This window comes from Emys orbicularis, chromosome 1 (assembly GCF_028017835.1).
Source record: "Emys orbicularis isolate rEmyOrb1 chromosome 1, rEmyOrb1.hap1, whole genome shotgun sequence".
Lineage (NCBI taxonomy): Eukaryota > Metazoa > Chordata > Testudines > Emydidae > Emys > Emys orbicularis.
In genome coordinates this window covers 6,810,356-6,826,856 of record NC_088683.1, presented here as the reverse complement: position 1 = coordinate 6,826,856, position 16,501 = coordinate 6,810,356, and the positions used below count along the sequence as shown (strand labels likewise).

Below are 16,501 nucleotides of genomic sequence, written 5' to 3'. Positions count from 1 at the left end.
AGGGTGGTTAAGCACTGGAATAAATTGCCCAGGGAGGTTGTGGAATCTCCATCTCTGGAGATTTTTAAGAGCAGGTTAGACGAACACCTGTCAGGGACGGTCTAGAAAATACTTGGTCCTCCAGCTCCATCCTTCCCCATGTCACCTCCCTGGCCAGCCCAGGAGCACCCTGCCGGCCCCACTGCTGGCGACACTCAGGCCCTTCGAGGTCCAGGGGCCCAATCCTGACCGGCAGCTCTCGGCCCCACGGCACTGAGGATGAGGTGTGGGAAGTGGGGAAGAAGGCTGCAGGTGCCAGGGGCGGTTGTACAGGATGGTAAGGGGGGGGGGGCACAGTTGTTTGAAAGTGGAGAGAGACGTAGAGGGGGTGTATGTGCTGTGTGTGTGTCCTGGGGTGTGTGTCCTGTGTGTGTGTGTGCTGTGTGTATGCATGTGCCCTCAGCCTTCCCCCTGGCTCCGCCCCACAGGACTGACCCCCCCCCCCTGGGCTCTTGATGCCGTCGGGCCCTGGCTGGTCCAACCACTGGACTCACTCCTCCGGGGGCCGCCTGGGGTCCAGCTCCACCAGGGCCAACGCTGCCCCCTTGCCTGAGTCACCCAGGTGCTTCCAGCGCTTGGCCTGCTCCAGCCTCCGGCTACTGGGGGGGCTCTAGCATCGTCCCCTCCCTCCATGCAGCCCCCTCCAGGAGCCCATCCCTTCGTCCCACCAGCCCGGGTGGGCTCCCGGCTGCTCCCCCCAGCCCTGGGGCCTAGCCAGAGAGGCTCAGGTGGGACCTTCTGCTCCAGCATGAGCTCCAGGCACCACCTGCACAGACGGCCAATCCGCCCTGTCCCCCGGGGAGCAGGTAGCGCCGTGGGGCCAGCATCTGCCTCGCCTCGACACCCAGTCACCATCTCTCACTTGGCCTCCGTCAGCTGGGTCACAGAGCCCCCCTGTTCTCCGAAATCCCGCCCCCCAGATCGGATCCAGCCACCGCACCCCCACTCTTGGTCAAGCCGGCACACGGGACTCCGCTGGCGTGATGTGATTCCCACCGCATGGGGCGGCAGGAGGCTGGGAGGGGAGCCCCGGGGCAGAGGGGGCGCTGGGTGGGTTCCGGCAGCGGGGCGGAGGCTACGCCAGGGTGATTTAGGGGCCGGCTGAGAACCTAGAGCCTTGCTGGGCACCTCCAGCCGGGGCCGCCTGCCGAGCGCTGGGGCTGGCCAGGGAAGGCAGCGCGGCCTGGACCCTCCAGTTCTGGGGGCCCCCTGGAGCAGACAGCTCCGCTGGGGGCGATCTGCCACGCCAGGCCCCGCCCTCGCACACACTCAGCCCCCCGGGCCGCTGAATCAGGGGGGCCCAGCCCCCATCAGACAGTCACACACTGTGCCTGACCCTCGCAGCTCAATATAGCAACTGAGCACTGCCCGAAGCACCTGGCTGGCGCGGCCCGGGGGGAGTGAGCCGGCAGAGAACACCGTGTGCTCGGCACGGGTGCCAGGCCAGAGAGGGGTGTGCGGGTCACAGCTCAGGGGAGGGGGGTTCGGGCTCACAAGGGGCATTTCACCAGCCAGCCAGCCCCTGCGTCGGCAGCCCCAGCGGGGTCCCACCGAGCAGCCTCCAGCCGTGGGGGGGTGGGGAGTAGAGACCCTAGACTCATGCCAGCACTTCACAGCCCAGCTGACCTGGCCCAGATAGCCCCGATCTCTGGACCCCGGCCCGGGGCAAGGGGGAGTGTCCTGGCTTGGGGGGCTGTGCTCAAGGCTCTTACAGTGCGTGGGGGGCAAACTGGTCCAGGCGGGGCCCTGAGCCTGCTCAGGAGGGGCCTGGACAAGGACAGGCTGGGCTAGAAACCTGGAGCTGAGGAGAACAGCTGGGGGCGCTCTGGCTCCTGCCTGAGCTGAGGGGAGGAGCCGGAGCCCCATTACTCCAGCCTGGTGTTCTCGCCACCGCCACCGGCTAGCCCCCGAGGAGAGCGCCCCGTGCATCCCCCGCAGCCCTCAGCCAGGAGCTCCTTCGTGGGCTTGGCTTTACGCTGCCTTGGAGGGGGCCCATCCCCACGGCGTCTGGGCCATTCTAGCCGGGGCCCACGCTTACAGTTGGGGGGACGTTTCCCATCGACTTCCCCAGAGGAGGATCCCGGCCCAGGGCTTCGGCTCCCCTGAGGGCTGTCTCCAGCCCCCTTGGGGGTCCCCGGGCCGGGTTCTCGCTGTACCCCAGGTGCAGCCCCCGCCCAGCACGAGGCGCCGCCTAGGACAGACCCAGGCTCCGTGGATTTAGAAAGTTCTTTTACCAAGTTACAACATTCAACAACCACAAAGAGGGGGAGCCCCTGAGCGCGCGAGTCGGGGGGGCAGCCGCGGCTCCAGTCGGAGAGCAGGGACGCAGGGCTGGGCGGGGACAGAGCAGGAGCCGGCCGCAGGGGCCACGGGGCCAGGTCAGCCCCTGCGCAGGTGCTTCAGGAATACATGCCCAGGGAAAGGTCCCGCCGGCCCAAGCCGTTTTGAAGCCCCCCCGAGAGCCCCTTTCTCGTCAAGGGCCCCGCCCTGCCCATCTGCGCCGACCGTTCACGAGCCGTCGTGACACCAGTGAGTGTGCAAACGCCAGCCGCCCAGGCCTGGGGCCAGTGCCCACGGCTCGCCCGCCGAGGGCAGAAGAAAGGGGGGCGCTAACGTTGAACTGGCGTGACGGGGGAAGGTTTGCAGCAGGGGCCCTCGGGCGAAAGGGTGACAGCGAGAGGCAGGGGAAACCATGGGGGCTCCCCCTTTAAAAAGAACGAAATCTCTCTCCACTGGGCCTTCCCTGCCGAACGGCACCGAGAGCGTCCAACCTTCCCGGGCACGGAGCATGCGTGTAAAGACATGTTAAATGTTTCCAGCTAAACACTCCGGCCCAGGCGTCCCACCTTGGGTTTCAGTTTATTGCAGTGGATCACGCCGAGCGCCGGGGCGGGCACGCCGGGCCAGCAGGGGGCAGGGTTCTGGCAGGTGGGGCAGGGAGTGGGGAGCATTGGGTCTGGGTCTCCAGCGCCGCCCTCTGGCCGACCGGGAGAGGAGCCGATGTGCTCTGGAGAGGGGAGGAAGAGGTGGGCATGGGTTCGGAACGGCTGGGCTATGGTGGAGGTGCAGGGTGGCGTCTGCCCGGTCCCTGGCAGAAGGGGGGTGGCAGGCTCGTGTCCATCCTCCCTACCCCAGCCAAGGCCCATCCTGCCACTCCCAGTCTGTCGGCAGCTCGTCTGAGGTAACAACGCTCCATGGCAGTGGCCACAGGGGGGCGCCGAGAGCCAGGCAGTGGGAACCTCCCACCGGCGGGGCGCCCCAGGCAGCAAGGCTGGGAACCAGACTAGCGCCAGCCATGGAGCCAATCAGAAGGGACCGGACCAGAGCCCTGCCTGGGGCTCCCTTGGGATCCCAGCACCCCCATGGTGGGGTGGGGGTAGGATGGAGGGGGGCAGGGTGGGTCAGGGCGGGGGCTGGAATGGGGGGGGGGAGTGTGGGTCGGGGGGGCTGGGATGGCGGGGGAGTGTGGGTCAGGGTGGGGTCTGGGATGGAGGAGGGGGCAGTGTGGGTCAGGGTGGGGGCTAGGATGGAGGGGGGCAGTGTGGGTCAGGGCAGGAGCTGGGATGCAGGGGGGCAGTGTGGGGGCTGGGATGGAGGGGGCAGGGTGGGTAAGGGTGGGGGCTGGGATGAAGGGGGGCTGTGTGGGGGCTGGGATGGAGGGGGGGCAGTGTGGGTCAGGGTGGGGGCTGGGATGGAGAGGGGTAGTGTGGATCAGGGTGGGGGCTGGGATGGAGGGGGGCAGTGTGGGGCAGGGCGGGGGCTGGGATGGAGGGGGCAGTGTGGGGGCTGGGATGGAGGGGGGGCAGGGTTAGTCAGAGTGGGGGCCGGGATGGAGCGGGGGGCAGTGTGGGTCAGGGCGGGGGCTGGGATGGAGGGGGGGCAGTGTGGGTCAGGGTGGGGGCTGGGATGGAGGGGGGCAGTGTGGGGCAGGGCGGGGGCTCGGATGAAGGGGAGCAGTGTGGGGGCTGGGATGGAGGGGGGCAAGGTGGGTCAGGGTGGGGGCTGGGATGGAGGGGAGCAGTGTGGGTCAGGGCGGGGGCTGGGATGGAGGGGGGCAGTGTGGGGGCTGGGATGGAGGGGGGGCAGTGTGGGGCAGGGCAGGGGCTGGGATGGAGGGGGGTCAGGGTGGGTCAGGGTGGGGGCCGGGATGGAGAGGGGGCAGTGTGGGTCAGGGCCGGGGCTGGGGCTCCACCAGAACAGGTTCCGTTTGGGGAGTCGATGGCAGGGACCCCTCGTACCCCCCCCCCCCACTAGCTGGCGCTATGATCCAATGGGACCGGACCCAGCCCAGAGCTGGGGGCCCCAGGGATGGCTGAGGCTGCTTTCAGGGAGCCCCTCACTCTCCCACACAGCCTGCAGCCCACCCGCTCCCTATCCCAGCCGCCCCCCACATCCACGCACCCACCAGAGCAGCATCCTCCAGTCTCCCTCCCCTGCCCCACAGATCCAGCGTCCCTGACCCTGAGCCCCGAAGGATGGAGAGAGCCAGGAACGTGGGGGCAGATGCTGCCATGGTGTGACTGATCGGGGGTGGGGGGTGACCTCCGTGTGCTGGGGGGGGCTGGAGCAGGCTGGGAGGGGCGGGGGGCCTGTGTGCGGATCTGGCGTGCGTGCGTGGCAGGGCCCGGGCGCGGCGCTCCTCAGGCCGGCACGGCGCTGGTGCAGGACCGCTTCAGGCAGGGGTATAGCAGCAAGACGGCTGCAGCTACTGCAAAGAGGATGACGGGCTTCAGCCCCCCGGCCGGGACCTGTGTGGGGGAGACGGGGAGGAGGGGAGGTCAGTGCTGTGCCCTGCAGCCCTCCCCCGCCTCCAGGGAGCCCGGCTGCTTAGCGGCTGCGGGGTGGGGGCCAGGCTGGGAGGCACCTGGAGCCTGGGGGGGCGGGTTGTGCTGGAGCCCCCGTTCCCCATGGCCCAGCTGCAGGAGCTGACCCCGGCCAGCAGGGAGCGGTGGAGTTCACCAGCCGCCCTGCGGAGCTACTGGCTAGCTGCTAACAGCTCGGGGGGGGGGCAGCCTTCCCCAGGGGAGCACAGAGAGATGGGATCCCTCGCGCTCCCCCTCTCTGGGGGGACCCTGGGATCAGCCCCAGTGGGCCCCCATCTCCCCCGTCTTGTTTCCCACATCCCCATTGATGGGGCGCCCGCCCTTCCCCTAGCCTAGCCCGCTGGTTCCCAACCCTTGGGGCCAAACACTGTCCCACGAGCCTTGGTGGCCACAAAGGATTGTGGGATTTGAGTGCTGGGAAGAAACCATGGGTGGCGGGGGGATGCTGTGAGGGGGTGGGGGGATGGTGAGGGGTCTGAGGCATGCGGGGGGCTGGCTGCTTAGCGAGGGGGCTCATGCTGCGCTCCCCTCCCCACAATGGACACTCAGGGGGCTTTGCCCGGGGATCCCAAAGCCTCTCCCCAGGGCAGAGGCCTGGTGCTGCAGCCCGTCTAATCTGCTCTGGCCGACCGGGCAACGCCCCAGTGCTGAGGGCGTCACACCTCATTACATCACAGTGCCCCCTGCTGGCCACCTGGGGCGCAGGCACTGCCACTGGGCTCGGAGGGGCAGGAAGGGCCTGGAGTGGCAGCAGGGGAAGGGAGTTGGTTGCCCCAGCACCACGCACCCCTACACAGGGGCAGTGCCCGGGGGGGCACCTATTGCCCTCAGCAGTGGGGACGAGGTGCCGTGGCTTGAGCGTTATCTGAGCAGCTCCTTTCCCCAGGGCGTGCCCCTCCCCAGCCCTGTCTCCGGCTGGCAGCCCTGGGGCCAAGCGGGCCCACCGCCCTGCCTGGAGCAAGCGCCTGGGGAGATGGAGAGCAGAGGGGGTGGATGAGGGGAGAGGCGAGGGGGCAGGTGCTGGAGACCCAAGGCAGCCGAGGGACTGGGAGCAGCCTGCCATGCACGGGGAGAGCCAAGCAGGGGCCTGGGCCAGGCCGAGGGAAGGGGAGATACCAGTACCTGATCGGCATTAGGAAGAGGTCTCGGCCCACCAGCACCAGAGCAGAGCCACTATAACAACCAGTCCTATGAGGGGGAGGGAGATCACGGGGGCGTCGGGGGCGGGGCGGCTCTAGGGGGGGAGAGCGGGGAATGGAATGGGGCGGCAGCCACAGGCCGGGGTGGGGGGTGGATGGAGATGAGAAGGGAGAGAAAAGAGAGATTAAATCGCAGGCTGCTCGGCCTCTTTTCGGGGTCTCCCTAGTCCTGCCCCAGCGGGCTGTGGGGAGCCAGGCCACTTGGGGCTCACGGAGCTGGGGAGGGGCTGAGCCATGGGAGGGGACGTGGGTCAGGCTGGGCCACGGGCGGGGGCTCCCTGGCGGAGTGTCCTAGGCCCCGTCTGCACCAGGACCTGCCAGCGCGTCTGGACGAACCCCAGCTCCAGCGGCTACTGACCAGCCCCGGGCTCAAACCGCCGCCGTCTGGGTCCAGGCAGCTCCTGTGCCCGGCTGGTACCTCCCCCAGCACTGGGCACTGCTTCCTGCACGCCGCTGGCTGCGACCCCCTCTCGCCCCCGCTCAGGTCCCCCACTGGCTCCCTGGAGCAGCGCCCCCCTCTGCCTCAGCCAAGCACGGGATCTGTGGGAAAGTGGTGGGCACCCGGGAGGCGGCAGCTTGGCACAGTCAGCACCCATGGGGCACCCCCCACGGCAGTTTGGCACCGTCACTACCCACGCCTGTCGTCGGCAACGCCCCTGCCCGTGGCTGTGCGGCACCCCTGGGGCACACCTACCCGCCCGTCAGCGGGCACGGTGCCTTTGAGTCTCTGGATTTCCGCCCGGCACAGCTTCAGCTCCTCCTGCAGCTGCTGGCGCTCCCGCTGGATGGCCTGGTACTGCCGCTGCAGCTCCCGCAGCTCGGTCTGCATGTTGTCACACTGCAGGGGCAGGGAGAGGGGCATGAGCGGCTGCCCGTCCAGCGGGGCCAAGGCCTGGGGGAGCCCCTGGGGAGACACTCCCCCCTGCCCTGCAGCGCCCCGCCCGGGCAGGGCCAGGATGGGGAGGTACCTTGCTCTGGGCCAGATGCACCTTCTCCTCCTCACTCTGCAGCTGGAAGCGCAGGCTCAGCTCGGAGTCGGTCTCCTCGGCCTGGCTCGGGGGGTCCTTCTTGCAGCTGGGGGTGCTGATGGTTCTTATGTCGTCCACCGTCTTGAAGGAGACGCTGCCGCTCAGGCGGGGGCTGGCGCGCCGGGGAGAGAGGGTCCGGCGCACTGGAGAATGGGTCAAGTCCGACTCCGTCGACTTGCGAGACTCTTCCGACCTGCTCCTGGATCTGCCAAGAGAGCCCGCGGCCCCGGGCAGAGACTGCAGAGCTGCTCCTGGCCTGCCTGGCCCCCATCGGGGGGAGGCGCCTGGCCCAGCCCGGCCCAGCCAAGGGCAGGAGGCTCCCGGCCCAGCGCAGCCCCAACCAGCCCAGTTCAGCACTAAGCAGTCCAGCCCAGCACAGCCCCGACCAGCCCAGCCCAGCCAGGGGCCTGCCCACCTGCTCCCCTGAGGATTCTGGTTCAAGCCCCAGCTGCCATGGGGAACAGGAGGCAGGTCCTGAGCCCAGCCGCCCATGGGGTCTGAAGCTGGGGCCCCCCCGGCCTGCCCCGCCATGTTGCCCCTTCCAGCCCTGTTACCTGTACTTCTGGGCTTCCAGGTTCTCCAGCTGGTGCACCATGATCTTGTTGCTCTCTTGCAGGGTCTGGTACTCCTCCATCAGGTCCCGGTACTGCTCCCGCAGGGCCAGCAGCTCCTCTGGAAACACACAGGCTGCAATGGGACGCAGCCCCCACCTCACAGGAGAACCCTGCCCCCAGGAGACCTTCACCCCCACAGTGCCCCCATTGCCCCCACTTCACAGGAGACCCCTCCCCCCAGGAGACCCACATGCCACAGTGCCCCCAATGACCACGACCTCCACAGTTCCCTGGGGCTGCTTTCCATGCGCCCATTCCATTCCGATGGCACCAGCCCGCGGCGTCCGGGGATGCGTCTGGCTCGGCCCTGGGGCTGGGGGTTCCTACCCACCCCACCCCCTGCAGCACAGCGCCCCCTAGTGCTGTGCTGGAGCATTGGGGTCAGCACTGACTGTGAGGGCAGAGCGCCCCCTGGTGAAGCCTTGCCCAGTGCCCTACAGCACAGTGCCCTGGGACAAAGTGGGAATGTTCTTAATGTTTTGTATGAAAACAGCGTGCCTCGGTTTCCCCTGTGTGGTGCACAAATATCTAGGGCTAGGTGGTGGGACAAGGGGGTGTGATTGTTGCAGAAACCCCTAGAAGGCAGGTGTGACATGGCCGGGGCCCATCCTCTGCAGGAGCAGCCGGAGGTGTTAGAGAACAGAGAGAGGTGGAGCCCAGGTGACCTGTTGGCCCGGGAAAGAGACAAAGGAACAAAGGAGAGCTGGAGGCTGGTCAGTCTCCGGGTTTGGGACTCAGGGAGAGCCCAGGCCTCTGGATCCGCCCCCAAGATGGACTTTGCTGCAGGTTCCTGTTTTCTGTGCTAACAAGCTCTGTTCTACGCCGTGTTCCCGACCACTAATAAACCTCCTGTGCCCCAGGCTGGCTGGGGAGTCAGTGCTGGCTGCGGAGGGGGGGTGCGTGGCCCCGTTGGGGGCGTGTGAGGCTGCCCCAGCCCGGTGGACTCACTGTGGGGAGCGTGGGACGGGGGGCTGAATGCTCCGAGGTCAGACCCAGCAGGCGCTGTAGCCAAGGGGGCTTGCCCTGGTGAGCGCGCGCCCTGAGGGGTGTCACGCTGCCCCAGGGTCCTGTCGGGGCCCCCCGAGAGCAGTGCCAGAGCCCCGAGCCTGGGCACCTGTGACAGGCCCCTAGCGCCACGCTAGGGCATTGGGACCAGCACTGACTGCCAGGGGAGAGCGCCCCCTGCTGAGCCCACCCCACAGCAGAGCAAGGATCCCAGCGGTGATACCTTGGAGCATAGCCACCTCGTCAGCGCGACCCTCGGCCTGGGCCTGGCCGCTGCCCTTCATCGTGATCTCGGCGCGCAGGGTGGTGATCTCTGTCTCGTACTCCTCACGGACCTGCTGGACGCGCTGCAGCTCGGCTTGCAGCCGGCACAGCTGCTCCTGCAGGGCGGCGATCTCGTTCTCGTGGATGGCCGCCACCTCCTCCGCCTCCAGCTGCAGGCCGTGGATCTCTTCGTTGGCCTCCTGCAGCTCCCGCTCCACCTGCTCCAGCTCCGACGCCTTCGTCTCCTGCAGGGAGCTGAACTCATCCTTCAGCGTGCGCATCTGAGCTGCACGGGGCGGGGTGGGGAGGGGGGTGAGAGCCTGGCGCCAGAGCACCATTCCTGCCCCTTCACCCTGGCCGGGGGACCGCGGCGAGGGGCGCGTTCCAGAGCCCAAATGATCCCAAAGCACCTGCCAGCCTGCACGCACTAGGATCACTTCACCCACCGCTGAAATGCAGCCACCTCTGGGGTGGGACGTGGCAGTTTGGGACAGGAAGTGAGGTATAACCCCATAGCCAATTGAATCTCTGGGCAGTGGATCCAGGGAGGCAGGATGAAAAAAAGGGGAATGACGTGCCCCTCCCAGGCTCCACAGAACAGCCAGGCCCCCCAAGAGACACCCCTCACCTGAGGGTGCCTGGCCTCCACCTGCTTTGCCTCCCAGCCCATCTGCTGGCTGCCACAGGGCCTCCTGCTAGCCTGCGCCAGCTCCACCTCCGGGCTAGGTCCTGGTCCAGTCCCAGGAGCCGAATCCCTGGCCAACCCACCTGCCCCCCGCCGGGGCCTGCTCCGACCACCAGGCCAGAAACGGACAAGCAGGGAGGAGTGATGCCTGGGGAGCACACACTGGGGGGGCTTGGGGGGAGGGATCCAGCAGTAAGTGAAGTGGGTGAAATGAGGAGCACAAGCCGGGGGGGGGGAACCCCTGGGGACAGTGGGGGTGGGGAGGCAGTGGGGGAGCCCCTGGGGCAGCTGCAGGGGCGGGATGGATATGGGCCGGGCAGGCTGTGGAGGCAAAGTGCTGGGGGTGTGGAGCAGGGGGGACCCATGGCGTGATAGTGATGAGGGAACCGTGAGGCACGTGTTTGGGAGTGGCGGGAGGGTGTGTGTAGGGGGGAAGAGAGCCGTGGCTCGTGCTGGGGGTGACGGTTTGGGGGGAGGGGGAAGTTGGGAGGGGCGACCCCTGGCAGCTGCAGGGTGGATCCCCTGGGAGCAGGGGTGACTGGGGGAGGTTGGGGTGGGGCTGGGTGGGGGCAGGGAGTATCCCCTGGAAGGTTGACCTTGGGGTTAGGGTCCCCTCAGTGAGTGGTCCCTGGGGGCCTCTGGTGGGTGGGGGGACCCTGGGCAAGGGTTGTCAGGGAGGGTTCTCTCGTGGGGGGATTCCCGGGGCAGGGGTTGCTAGGCGGGAGAGTGCCAGGGAGGTGGTTACTGGGGTGGGAGGGTCCCTGGGAGGGGTGGTTGCTGGATGATTACTGGACGGGGGGGCTCCCTGGGAGGCAGATCCCCGTGGGTTAGTTGCCAGGCAGGGGGTCCCTGGGGGGTAGGTCCTAAGGGGGGGGCTGGTTGCTGGGGTCCCCAAGGGGTGGTCGCTGTGCGTTTGCCAGGTGGTACTGGGGGGAGGAGGGGCTGTTGCTAGGTGGGGCAGGCCCTGGTGACAGTTGCAGTGTGGTTGCCCAGGAGATCCCTGGGGGGACGGTTATTGGGCAGGGCCGTGGGGGTAGGGGTGATTGCCATGTGGGGTGGGCCCCAGGGGTGGTTGCCATGCAGTTGCCAGGTGGGGTCCCTGGGGGCTGTTGCCTGATGGGGAGTTCCCAGATGGTGGTTGCTGGGCGGGGGGCAGTTGCTGGGCGGTGGGTCCCCAGGGCAGTTACCAGGTGGGGACTATGCGGGGGGTGGTTGCTGGGGGGGTGGTCCCCCAGAGGGTGGTTGCCATGCAAGGGGTCTCTGGGGGGCAGTTGCCAGGTGGGGGCTCCCTGGGGGATGGTTGCCAGGCAGAGGGACCCTGGGGCAGTTGCCGGGGGGGGAATCCCTGGGGGCAGTTGCCAGGTGGGAAGGACCCGCGGGGATGTTTGCCAGGCGGGGAGGACTGGGGGGGGGGATTGCTGGTGGGAATCCCCAGGGGGAAGTTGCCAGGGGGGATTCCCAGGGGGCGATTGCCTGGGGGACCCTGGGGGGCGGTTGCCGGGGGGGGGTCCCTGGGGGCAGTTGCCTGGAGGATCCCCAGGGGGTGGTTGCTGGGGGGGGGGTCCCCGGGTCGTTTGCTGGGGGGATCCCCAGGGGGCGGTTGCCGGGGAGTCCCCAGGGGGCGGTTGCCGGGGGTCCCCGGGTCGGCTGCACTCACTGCCCACGGAGGTGGAGGGCGTGAGCTCCATGGCTGCGTCCCCTGGCTCCAGGCCGGGCTGGCCCCTGCGCGCAGCCCGGGCGACCCCGCGCGGTTCCAGCTGCTCTGGCCCGGCCTGTGGCTCACGCCCTCTGCTGGCGGGGCCAGGCCCGGGGAGCGGCAGGGCCAGGGCCTTCTCCTCTGCCCCACCAGTGCACGCCCTGGCCTGGTGCCCCCGGGTCCAGTGTGACACACCCCTATGAGCCCCAGCACGACACAGCCCCAATGGGCTACAAGCCCCAGCGTGGCACAGCCCCCATGGGCTACAGGCCCCAGCGCGGCACGGCCCCCATGGGCTACAAGCCCTAGCGCGGCACTGCCCCCTTGGGCTACAAGCCCCAGCGCGGCACTGCCCCCATGGGCTACAGGCCCCAGCGTGGTGTGGCCCCCTTGGGCTACAAGCCCCAGCGCGGCACTGCCCCCTTGGGCTACAAGCCCCAGTGCGGCACTGCCCCCATGGGCTACAGGACCCAGTGTGGCGTGGCCCCCTTGGGCTACAAGCCCCAGCGCAGCACGGCCCCCTTGGGCTCCAGGCCCTGGCTGGTGCCCCGCGCAGCTTCTCATGGACTCTCAGGCCAGCAGGGACCATCTAGTCAGCCCCTCAACCCCCGCTCCTCACTGGGCTCCCCTGGGCTGTCACTGAGCTCCCCAAATCTTCATTCATAGACTTCAAGCTACAGAGAATCCACCATTGACTGTCGTTCACACCAGGCAGTGCCCTGTGCCCCATGCTGCATGGGGCCAGTTGTACGACACACACAGCCCGCTGGCTGCTGGTGTCACATGGGGCAGGTCTGGTCCCTGGAACCCTACAGGGTTTGGTTCCTGGCTCCCCACCCAGGGCAACAGGGCATTGTCACTGGCAGGCCCCCAGGATGGGAGACAGGGGCTTGCTTAGATCATCAGAGCCCAAGTGTTCTCAGGTGAGAAGTTGGGTTGATAAAGACGGGATGCTGGCAGGCCACATGCCAGCTCATGCCACGGTCCCCTTGTCTCAGCTGAACAGCGACAAGCTCGGTATTAGAATTGTAAGACTGTGTTGAGTGCTTAACCATGAGGGCGGGTTGTGAGTTGCTGCCGACATTAATCCCACCTGTAACATCTGGGTCCCGTATTGTACAGCAATATTTGAGCAGTTGTGTTGTGAGCCTCGGTGACTGTAAATCAACAGCCGGGAGAGAGACATTAACTCGTGGGAAGGGCTGAGCTCCAGCAGAAGGTGTCACACCCTGCCCAGCAGGAAAGGTCCATCAATACCAGACGGACTGTTCTGGGATGGGAATTTCCCTACACACCATCAACAAGAGGACAAAAGTATTTTGTTGTTCTGCTCTCCTCCCAGTGGAGAGGAGTCAGGCAAGTGGACTCCTCCCATCAGCTGAGTTTGCAGCTCAGAGCACATGGCAGGAAGGGGATAAAAACCCCAAGCCAAAAGGACCTGGTATGTATCTCTATGATGCTTGGACTCTGGAGGGGACAAGGTGTTTGTAGGCATAAGCAAGAGATCCCCAGTGCTTAGCCTGGGTTAACCCTGAAGGACGTACAGAGCTTGCTTATTACAGAAACTTCTAGTACTTTGTGAAACTAACACTGGAACTCATTTGTGTATCTATGGTTACCTGCTTTAACCTGATACATAACTCTCTGGTTTCCTTTTCCCATCTTTAGGTAGTTTATTATAAGATTGGCAACAAGCCTTGTCTTTGGTGTGAGATCTAACATGCAACTGACCTGGGGTAATTGACTAGTCCTTTGGGACTGGCAGTAACCGGAATATTGCTCTGATTCTTGGTGCAAGGGACCATCTCTCAGAAAGGCAGGCTCCCCTGGGTGGCGAGACAGATCGGAGCACCCAAAGGGACTGTCTGGGACTCCTTGGTAAGGCTGAGGAGTTTACACTTGATAATTGGCTGGTGAAATCGAAGTATAGAACTCGCAGCCAGTTTGGGGTTTGTGGGGTTTCTAAGAGTCCACTCTGAGGTTGCCAAGTATCAGGGGGTAAAAAATAAACACTTGGGGTTTTTTACCCACGAAAGCTTATGCCCCAATAAATCTGTTAGTCTTTAAGGTGCCACCAGACTCCTCATTGTTTTTTTGCCCTGAGGTTGGGACTCACGCTCCTGAGTCACTGCAGGCAGCGTTACAAAAGGGAATCGTGTTGTCATGTCCTTAGACTTCTGTAAGGCGTTTGACTTGGTACCCGTGACGAAGTGGGGTTTTATCCGTCTTGCTATGTTGCATGTGAGTCTTACTGTCCTATACTAATACTGTGTGTGCCTTAGTTTCCCTGTGGACTGCACCAATACTTGGGTGGTGGTAACTGGTTGTAATATTTTGCTGAGGCCCTCAGGGCAGGTGAGGCTGCCCAGCTATTTGCACCTATGTAACCTGAGACCCAGGAGGGGGGTGCGACCATGTGACACCTTTGGCCGGGGAAGCGAGACAAAGAGAAGGAGGAGGGGCATGATGGGGTGTCGGAGGTCAGGTCGGGTGGCTGGAGGTTGGCAGTCTGTGTTGGGGGACTGGAAGAGGGGGAATCCAGGGCGTCTGGCCCAGGATTCCCAAGATGGACTTGGCTGAGTCACTGATGTCTGTAATAGCAAGCTCTGTTCTACACTGTGGTCCTGCTGACGAATAAACCTTCTGTTTTACGCTGGCTGAGAGTCACGTCTGACTGCGGAGTTTGGGGGCAGGGCCCTCTGGTTCCCCAGGACCCCGCCCGGGCGGACTCGCTGCGGGAAGCGCACGGAGGGGCAGGGGATGCTGAATGCTCCGAGGTCAGACCCAGGAAGGGCGAAGCTGTGGAAGCTTCTTGCCCTGGAGCCAGTCTGCTCCGAGAGAGGAGGCTCCCCAGAGTCCTGCCTGGCTTCGTAGGGAGCAGTTCCAGAGCATCGCCCGGGGACTCCATGACAGTACCTCAGGCCATTTTGATTAAGATACAACAGTGATATAAAATTAACCCGGCACATGTTCAATGGCTTAAAAGCCAGCTCACTGATAGGACTGAAAACATAACTGTGAATGGGGACTCCTGGTTGAGTGGGTGTGTTTCTAGTGGGGTCCCGCAGGGATCGGTTCTGGGCCATTTCGCTTTTTTATCAATGCCCTGGAAGAAAACATGAACTCGTCACTGGTACAGTTTGCGGGTGACACAAAGCCGGGGAGAGCAGTAAATGAATAAGAGGACAGGTCACTGATTCAGTGCGATCTGGATCGCTTGGTAAGCTGGGCACAAGCAAACAATATGCGTTTTAATATGGCCGAATGTAAAGTCACACATCGAGGAACAAACAATACAGGCCAGATTTACAGGACAGGGGTGGGAGTGGGACCAAATGGGAATTGTCTGTCGTAGTTTTATGGACCCTTTGTGACAGGTTGTACTAACCCCACACAGGAGAGGCGAGGGTTAACGGACTGCTCTGGACCCAAGAGGCCATGCCCCTGTGGAGGGAGCATTCAAAAGGGAGCACGAGGCTCACAGAGGAGGAGAGCAGCCGGGAAGCTCCAAGCCACCAGGGTCACGCCTCCGAGCCGCGCCGCGGGAAGCCAGTCGGCCGCGGGAACCAAAGGGGACGACCTGCTGCGGCCAACGGAGGAGACTCCAGAGACTAATCAGAGGGAACTCGAGAGGGACCCCCACATCCCACGCCAAGACGCCACCGGAGGGACTGGAATGAAGGTAGGAAGCGACTCAGGGAACACGCTTGTGGGTGTTGGGACCTGAATCCTGTGGCAGGATCCATTGTTTCGAAGGGCCCTGGATTGGAACCCTGTGGAGTAGGGTGAGTCCAGATGCTCCTACTTTCCCCCACCACTAGGCGACACTACCCCCTGAACTACAGCCACTAGGCAAAGAGGCCTGTGGACTCTCACCGTGACATGGCACACCCCAGAGCGTTGCCATTAGGCGGCGCTGTCAGCCCAGAGCACTCAACTAACCCCTATGCGTGCCTCAGTTTCCCATCTATGCTGCATAGTTACCCAGTGTGGGGAAAGGGACTGTTTGCTCTCAGGGCAGGATGGATGACCTAGGCGTGCATGTCGCCCAGCTCTCTGAGCTGGGATGGGCCATTAAAAAGGGCTGGCCGAGGCCACCTCATATCAACGGAGGATCCGAGAGGACAATGGCCCAGACATGGACACCTGGCAGCCAGTGCCCCAGAGGTCCGTCAATCCCTGTGGAGTGGCCAAGTCTCTCCCAGCGGGCTGTCCCTGAGCGGAGCTCCCGGTGTGAAACAGAATGGCTGGAGCCCCACAGCTTGTCTAGGAGGCGGTGAGGCTGCGTGGCCAACGCTGGAGGAAGAGTGAGACCCCTTGGGGGGCTGGCCCACCGGAAGGGCTCCTCCTAGAGACCGTTCCAAAGCTGGGGGCGAAGCCCTGACCCTGGGGCTCTGTGACAGGGCGATTCTATCCTGGGAAACAGAGACTCTGAAAAAGACTCTGGGGGGGTGTCACGGAGACAATCAGCTGAACACGAGCGCCCACGAGCTGTGGCCCAAAAGGCTAATGCGATGCCTGGCTACATAAGCAGGGGCCTCTCGAGTAGCAGGCAGGTTCTATGACCTCTGTCTTGGGCACTGGTGCGACCGCTGCTGGGCTTGTGTGTCTAGTTCTGGAGCCCGCATTCAAGGAGGATGTTGGTAAACTGGAGAGGGGCCAGAGAAGATTCACCAGAAGGATGAAGCAGCCTTACAATGACAGCCTCAAGGAGCTCCAGCTATCCAAAGCGAAGGGGTGACTTGAGCACAGCCCGGGAGTACCCACGTGAGGGCAGAATCGGATAACAGAGGCTCTTCTGCCAAGCAGACAAAGGTCTAACAAGCTGCAGCGGCTGGAAGTTGACTCTAGCCAAATTCAGGCTGGGAAGAAAGCGTCATTTTGAACAATGAGGGTAATTGACCTTTGGACCAATTCACCAGGGTCGTGGTGGATTCTCCATCGCTGACCGTTTCTATATCCAGATTGCATGTTTTTCCGAAAGATCTTCCTTCTCCCTCTGGCCAGGGTTACACAGGAGATCAGACCAGATCATCACAGTGCTCCCTATGTCCTTACGATTTAGTCATGGAGGTTGCGGAAGTCACGGAATCCGTGACTTCCAGCGACCTCCGTGAGTTCAGCCTGCAGTGGTCGGGAGCTGCAGGG

The 16,501-nt window shown here is 64.6% G+C and overlaps 1 protein-coding gene across 1 annotated transcript in view; it reads right to left on the bottom strand.

Moving 5' to 3' along the window:
* Positions 1-4,679: 4,679 nt before the first annotated feature.
* Positions 4,680-16,501, bottom strand: part of CCDC136 (coiled-coil domain containing 136) — a 28,192-nt gene continuing 16,370 nt past the window's right edge. Inside the window, exons 4-8 of the mRNA XM_065423106.1 lie at positions 8,932-9,258; positions 7,644-7,761; positions 7,030-7,294; positions 6,756-6,899; positions 4,680-4,787 (exon numbers count right to left, since the gene is read on the bottom strand). Coding sequence (XP_065279178.1) covers positions 4,680-4,787; positions 6,756-6,899; positions 7,030-7,294; positions 7,644-7,761; positions 8,932-9,258 — 962 coding nt within the window. The remainder of the gene's footprint in view (positions 4,788-6,755; positions 6,900-7,029; positions 7,295-7,643; positions 7,762-8,931; positions 9,259-16,501) is intronic.